This window comes from Salmo salar, chromosome 01, assembly GCF_965601325.2.
Source record: "Salmo salar chromosome 01, fSalSal1, whole genome shotgun sequence".
Taxonomy (NCBI): Eukaryota; Metazoa; Chordata; class Actinopteri; order Salmoniformes; family Salmonidae; genus Salmo; species Salmo salar.
The window spans coordinates 745,001-753,066 of record NC_138291.1 but is presented as its reverse complement, the minus strand read 5'-3'; the positions used below and the strand labels follow the sequence as shown (position 1 = coordinate 753,066).

The 8,066-nt window shown below is 44.1% G+C and overlaps 1 protein-coding gene across 1 annotated transcript; it reads right to left on the bottom strand.

Moving 5' to 3' along the window:
• Positions 1 to 3,277: 3,277 nt before the first annotated feature.
• Positions 3,278 to 7,304, bottom strand: LOC106566220 (forkhead box protein I1c-like). Its single transcript, XM_014138059.3, has 2 exons — positions 6,642 to 7,304; positions 3,278 to 4,255 (listed from the first exon to the last, which is right to left on the bottom strand). The coding sequence occupies exons 1-2, from the start codon at positions 7,222 to 7,224 to the stop codon at positions 3,612 to 3,614; spliced, it is 1,227 nt and encodes a 408-aa protein (XP_013993534.3). The 5' UTR covers positions 7,225 to 7,304; the 3' UTR covers positions 3,278 to 3,611.
• Between the last annotated feature and the right edge of the window lie 762 nt (positions 7,305 to 8,066).

The following is an 8,066-nucleotide window of genomic DNA, read 5'->3' as shown; positions in this document are numbered from 1 at the left end:
TATAATATACAAACATGCATTTACACTCATAAGAGCGTCAATATTGTGGTTTCAATCAAAATGTTCCCCGACCAGCAGTAAGTCCCACAGTATCTAGTCCCACAGTATCTAGTCCCACAGTACCTAGTCCCACAGTATCTAGTCCCACAGTACCTAGTCCCACAGTACCTAGTCCCACAGTATCTTGTCCCACAGTATCTAGTCCCACAGTACCTAGTCCCACAGTACCTAGTCCCACAGTATCTAGTCCCACAGTATCTAGTCCCACAGTACCTAGTCCCACAGTATCTAGTCCCACAGTATCTAGTCCCACAGTACCTAGTCCCACAGTATCTAGTCCCACAGTATCTAGTCCCACAGTACCTAGTCCCACAGTATCTAGTCCCACAGTATCTAGTCCCACAGTACCTAGTCCCACAGTACCTAGTCCCACAGTATCTAGTCCCACAGTATCTAGTCCCATGGTATCTAGTCCCACAGTACCTAGTCCCACAGTACCTAGTCCCACAGTACCTAGTCCCACAGTACCTAGTCCCACGGTAATGTCCCACAGTATCTAGTCCCACAGTACCTAGTCCACGGTATCTAGTCCCACAGTATCTAGTCCCACAGTATCTAGTCCCACAGTACCTAGTCCCACAGTATCTAGTCCCACAGTATCTAGTCCCACGGTAATGTCCCACAGTATCTAGTCCCACAGTATCTAGTCCCACAGTACCTAGTCCCACAGTACCTAGTCCCACAGTATCTAGTCCCACAGTATCTAGTCCCACAGTACCTAGTGCCACAGTATCTAGTCCCACAGTATCTAGTCCCACGGTAACATCCCACAGTATCTAGTCCCACAGTATCTAGTCCCACAGTACATAGTCCCACAGTACCTAGTCCCACAGTATCTAGTCCCACAGTACCTAGTCCCACAGTATCTAGTCCCATAGTACCTAGTCCCACGGTAACGTCCCACAGTATCTAGTCCCACAGTACCTAGTCCCACGGTATCTAGTCCCACAGTATCTAGTCCCACAGTATCTAGTCCCACAGTACCTAGTCCCACAGTATCTAGTCCCACAGTATCTAGTCCCACGGTAACGTCCCACAGTATCTAGTCCCACAGTATCTAGTCCCACAGTACCTAGTCCCACAGTACCTAGTCCCACAGTACCTAGTCCCACGGTATCTAGTCCCACAGTATCTAGTCCCACAGTACCTAGTCCCACAGTATCTAGTCCCACGGTATCTAGTCCCACGGTAACGTCCCACAGTATCTAGTCCCACAGTATCTAGTCCCACAGTACCTAGTCCCACAGTACCTAGTCCCACAGTATCTAGTCCCACAGTATCTAGTCCCACAGTATCTAGTCCCACGGTATCTAGTCCCATGGTAACGTCCCACAGTATCTAGTCCCACAGTATCTAGTACCACAGTACCTAGTCCCACAGTATCTAGTCCCACAGTATCTAGTCCCACAGTACCTAGTCCCACAGTATCTAGTCCCACAGTATCTAGTCCCACAGTACCTAGTCCCACAGTATCTAGTCCCACAGTATCTAGTACCACAGTATCTAGTCCCACAGTATCTAGTCCCACAGTATCTAGTCCCACGGTATCTAGTCCCACAGTATCTAGTACCACAGTACCTTCAGTATTACCACAGCACCTTCAGTGCTAAAACGGTGGGCAGAAATCTGCACCAGTGGTGAGCTGTAATGTTGGTTTGTGATCCCTATTGGCATTTCTGCAAAGCAATCCAGAGGATTCTGGATATATAGTTACATGTTCATTTCAGTGGATTATTTTCAGAGAAGCAGCTGGATCGTTATAGAGAGGTTGACAAGTTTGGTCAAAGATGAACAGCGGAACAATTTGGCTGCAATACATTCCTCCGTTCTCTCTGTGTTGTCATGGATTGGGAGTTGTTCAGGCACGTGATCTGTATTGGTGAAGTCCACTGAACAAATTGGTAATGTGAACAGACCAATGGAGCTGCCTGCTGGCTGTGGCTGTACAGTTTGTGATTCATAAAGGTGTCGTCAGAGCTCTGTCTCGGTCCTGTGAAGGCCATATGAATGGACTGGTCTGTCTCTGTCCTGTGAAGGCCATATGAATGGACTGGTCTGTCTCTGTCCTGTGAAGGCCATATGAATGGACTGGTCTGTCTCTGTCCTGTGAAGGCCATATGAATGGACTGGTCTGTCTCTGTCCTGTGAAGGCCATATGAATGGACTGGTCTGTCTCTGTCCTGTGAAGGCCATATGAATGGACTGGTCTGTCTCTGTCCTGTGAAGGCCATATGAATGGACTGGTCTGTCTCTGTCCTGTGAAGGCCATATGAATGGACTGGTCTGTCTCTGTCCTGTGAAGGCCATATGAATGGACTGGTCTGTCTCTGTCCTGTGAAGGCCATATGAATGGACTGGTCTGTCTCTGTCCTGTGAAGGCCATATGAATGGACTGGTCTGTCTCTGTCCTGTGAAGGCCATATGAATGGACTGGTCTGTCTCTGTCCTGTGAAGGCCATAATGTATGGACTGGTCTGTCTCTGTCCTGTGAAGGCCATATGAATGGACTGGTCTGTCTCTGTCCTGTGAAGGCCATATGAATGGACTGGTCTGTCTCTGTCCTGTGAAGGCCATATGAATGGACTGGACTGTCTCTGTCCTGTGAAGGCCATATGAATGGACTGGTCTGTCTCTGTCCTGTGAAGGCCATATGAATGGACTGGTCTGTCTCTGTCCTGTGAAGGTCATATGGATGGACTGGTCTGTCTCTGTCCTGTGAAGGCCATATGAATGGACTGGTCTGTCTCTGTCCTGTGAAGGCCATATGAATGGACTGGTCTGTCTCTGTCCTGTGAAGGCCATATGAATGGACTGGTCTGTCTCTGTCCTGTGAAGGCCATATGAATGGACTGGTCTGTCTCTGTCCTGTGAAGGCCATATGAATGGACTGGTCTGTCTCTGTCCTGTGAAGGCCATATGAATGGACTGGTCTGTCTCTGTCCTGTGAAGGCCATATGAATGGACTGGACTGTCTCTGTCCTGTGAAGGCCATATGAATGGACTGGTCTGTCTCTGTCCTGTGAAGGCCATATGAATGGACTGGTCTGTCTCTGTCCTGTGAAGGTCATATGGATGGACTGGTCTGTCTCTGTCCTGTGAAGGCCATATGAATGGACTGGTCTGTCTCTGTCCTGTGAAGGCCATATGAATGGACTGGTCTGTCTCTGTCCTGTGAAGGCCATATGAATGGACTGGTCTGTCTCTGTCCTGTGAAGGCCATATGAATGGACTGGTCTGTCTCTGTCCTGTGAAGGCCATATGAATGGACTGGTCTGTCTCTGTCCTGTGAAGGCCATATGAATGGACTGGTCTGTCTCTGTCCTGTGAAGGCCATAATGTATGGACTGCTCTGTCTCTGTCCTGTGAAGTCCATAATGTATGGACTGCTCTGTCTCTGTCCTGTGAAGGCCATAATGTATGGACTGGTTGGTCAAGCCCTCTGATTTGGCTGTCCACCTAGACCTGTTGTAGCCCCTTGCTATAAGTCCGTGACTATATGCTATATGTGGCTATACGTCAGTGGCTATACGTCCGTGGCTATACGTCCGTGGCTATACGTCCGTGCCCTCTCGTGGGTATAAGATATTGTTGACACTGAAGCTGTTGTAGAAGTGGCTGTTGAACTGTCCTGCCTGTCCCCCTCCGCTGAATGTGTTGTAGTACAGTCCTCTGTTAAAGGGAGACAGACTGTCTGCTGGGTGACCGTGGCCCCCGAGGCCTGAATCTGAGACCCCCGGGCTGTGACTGTCCTGGCCTGGGCCCGGGGTGGTGGTGTGGGGTGTGTGGTTGTGGTATGGGCTGCTATGGAGGGCTGTAATGTTCCTATTGGTCAGCTCGTTGACCAGACCCAGAGAGCTAGTCTGTCTGCTGGAGGGACCAGAGGAGAGAGGAATGGAGGCCCCTAAGGGCCCGGAGCCCAGCCCGGCCATACTGCTGAAGAAGTTATTAAAACACGGAGCGCCGGACGCCAGGCCCGGGGGGGAGGAGCTCTTGTGACCCTCACTGACCACCTCCATGTCTGGGGAGGCGGGGCCGAGGAGCTGGGGGCTGTCCGTGGTCTTGGGCGGGGCTGCTCGGCCGTCCTCTGTCTTGGTGCCGTTACTGGAGTCGGAGCGACGCTTCCTCTTCCTCCTGAAGTTCCCGTTGTCAAACATCTTCTCACAGTTAGGATCCAACGTCCAGTAGTTCCCTTTACCTGGAACATAAATAATAGAAACTTTAGCATTATTATACCGTATTTATATACTAATAAGACATTATTATACAGTATTTATATACTAATAAGACATTATTATACCGTATTTATATACTCATAACACATTATAATACAGTATTTATATATTAATAAGACATTATTATACAGTATTTATATACTAATAACACATTATACAGTATTTATATGATATTAATAAGACATTATTATACAGTATTTATATACTAATAAGACATTATTATACCGTATTTATATACTAATAAGACATTATTATACAGTATTTATATACTAATAAGACATTATTATACAGTATTTATATATTAATAAGACATTATTAATATATACACATTAGTATTATGTACATATCCAATGAAGAACTGGAGGGCGATGTGTTCATCCTAAACTTGAGAAAACTAATGCTGGGATAAAAAATATTACAGGATAAAATAAATGAGGCCCAGTAAAGAATGAAGACTTGTGAAATAATAAAGGAATAAAGCCCTATGAGCAGCAATATTCCATGTGCGGGACACTCATTCCATGTGCGGGCCAGTCATTCCATGTGCGGGCCAGTCATTCCATGTGCGAGCCAGTCATTCCATGTGCGGGCCACTCATTCCAGGTGCGGGCCAGTCATTCCATGTGCGGGCCAGTCATTCCATGTGCGGGCCACTCATTCCATGTGCGGGCCAGTCATTCCATGTGCGGGCCACTCATTCCATGTGCGGGCCACTCATTCCATGTGCGGGCCACTCATTCCATGTGCGGGCCAGTCATTCCATGTGCGGGCCACTCATTCCATGTGCGGGCCACTCATTCCATGTGCGGGCCAGTCATTCCATGTGCGGGCCAGTCATTCCATGTGCGGGCCAGTCATTTTATACGTACAAATCCACATAATGTTGTAGTAGTTTAGTATGGTGCACATTATCACATACAGTGATGTCATGCACCTAATACTCTGGATTTGGAATGATGAGGAAGCCAATGTCTAGGTAGTTACTCATTTTAACGAGTTTGGGGTTAACATTGTGTCATTCCCCAGAACATGGGTGCTCCTCTCTGCCCTTCCTGGATTACAATATCAAACCTTTTATCTATAAACTGCCATGGTAGGAAACTGAAGGCACACTCAGTATGGACATGAAGCCTCTAATAACAAGCTAACTGTTATGTTGTAATCCATCAATTTTCCTACACTAAACTTTAAACACATTTACGGTAACGTAATGTACCTTTATTTACAGTAATATGCAGGTAACTGGCTTCCAGTAAATTATCGTAAAAAGAATAGGATTTTTTTTTACAGTGTATTATAACAAACTTTTGGGGCAATCAAATATTGACCGCATAGTCCTAATCTAATCTACATAATAATATATATTCTAATCTGTAGAATGACCTCATAGTTCTTATCTAATCTGTAGAATAATATATATATATATATATATATATATACATACTTTACACGTGTTTACATATATATATATATTCTAATCTATAGAATGACCACATAGATCTAATCTAAACTCTAGAATAACGTATATATATATATATATATATATATATATACTTGTACACGTATTTATTTATATATAAATATATATATATATATATTCTAATCTATAGAATGACCACATAGTTCTAATCTAATCTCTAGAATAATATAGATTCTAATCTCTAAAATGAGCTCATAGTTCTAATCTAAACTCTAGAATAATATAGATTCTAATCTCTAAAATGAGCTCATAGTTCTAATCTAAACTCTACAATAATATAGATTCTAATCTGTAAAATGAGCTCATAGTTCTTTCTATGTCCCACGCTAAAGAAGCAAAGGCCACTCAATATATTATCTATATGATATTTGACTCAACTCAAGTCTATGGGACACTGCTGATAACAATTCCTAGATTTAATATGCACTACATATGCACTATGATAAGCATTCTAGTCTTCAAAATAAAGTAACGAAATGAAATGATAAAATGATCAATTATCAGCATGTGTTTGTTTGGATGAGCCTTTATTTAATGGGACTGATTTGGACAGGATAGTCTGCTGCCAACCCTTAGCGGGAGCTGATGATAACGGAATGAGTTAATTCAACCTAGTTTGTTTTCCCTTTGAAAAGCAGATGTGGGAGCTTCCGCTCGGCCTCCTCCGTTAGTTTAGCCTGCTACAGGCCTTCACCAATTTGTTCAATCGGTTTTAGGCCCAGACTTTTAACACGTGTTTTTATAGGATTTCTAAGCGACAGCTGAATCACATTGCCTACCTGAGTAATTAAACACACACATATATATATATATATGTACACATGTCCCTAGATGTTATAGAAATAGAATAGAACAGGATAGGATAATACCTGGGTCGTCCTCGTCGCGGGGGACCTTTTTAAAACAGTCGTTGAGTGACAGGTTGTGTCGGATAGAGTTCTGCCACCCCGCCTTGCTCTTCTTGTAGAAAGGGAAGTTATCAGCGACGTACTGGTAGATCTGACTCAGGGTCAACTTCTTCTCATGTGCGTTCTGGATCGCCATGGCGATGAGCGCAGAGTAAGAGTATGGAGGACGGACCAGTTTTAACAACTCTTCCTGACTGGCGATGGACAGCCAACCCAGGTCCGGACCCCCGAACCCGGGAGAGTTGGTAAGGAACTGCCGCTGGGTACCGTAGGAAGGTGGCATAAAGGATGCGGTGTTGTTTCCGTGCAGGTAAGGGGTGGAGGAGTTCACGGGGGGCCCGTTCAGCCACAGGGATGACGCGTAATCTCCCAGGCCGTATCCAGACGGTCTCTGTGCGCTCTGGAGCCCAGGCTGGTGGTACATGCTGAAGTTATCGCAGTAGACTGCCATCTCCGGCGGCTCCTGGTTGCTCTTGGGCTGGGGGTGGAGAGAGCTTGCTGTTGGAGAGGAGATGTGGTGGACTGATGGGTCGATGGAGTTCATGCTCCGCTCGGGAGGACAACCCCAACCGAATTAAAACACAACAGTAACGACTCAAACGGACGAGCTGATTCCAAGCGCGCAACGTCAGCAACAAGTGCCAGAATCCAAAATCTGAGTTTTAATTTTATAACTTCAGACCGACAGTTTGTCATCCAGACACCAGATCATCTGTAACAGCCAATAGACACTGACTAACTGGTTGGGGGAGTGGCCATAGAACTTGGATCAGAATTGACAGACAGAGAGAGAGGTGTGAAGGAGAATAACTTCTCTCTGTTTCATACAAACTGCAACATGAAACCCGACAGAGAGTGTTTACTTCAAATGGAATATTAATACACAATTGAGTTTGTGAATTATTCAAATTTGCACCAGTAGATAAGTCTAATATAAAAAATACTTCCCACTTCCCCTACTGTTCCCCAAAGGCTTTTAATATATCATATATTTTTTTAATTATTGTTGTTATAATTACTACCATTAAATAATATCATTATTATAATATACATTTACATATTAATAGTTTCTAATTATATGTATTCAATGCTGGTAAATTAGCTTTTTTAGGGTTGGGGTGGGAGTAAATGAGAGATTAAAGGGCCTATCTAATAAATATATAAGGTAACATATCTCTGACTAAATCCTGATTATATTATAATATAAGGTAACATATCTCTGACTAAATCCTGATTATATTATAATATAAGGTAGCATATCTCTGACTAAATCCTGATTATATTATAATATAAGGTAAATGACTAAATCCTGATTATATTATAATATAAGGTAGCATATCTCTGACTAAATCCTGATTATATTATAATATAAGGTAAATGACTAAA

Coding starts and splice junctions, on each gene's coding strand:
- LOC106566220 (XM_014138059.3), bottom strand. CDS start 7,224: ATGAACTCCATCGACCCATCAGTCCACCACATCTCCTCTCCAACAGCA. Junction 4,256..6,641: donor CCGCGACGAGGACGACCCAG/GTATTATCCTAT, acceptor TTTATGTTCCAG/GTAAAGGGAACTACTGGACG.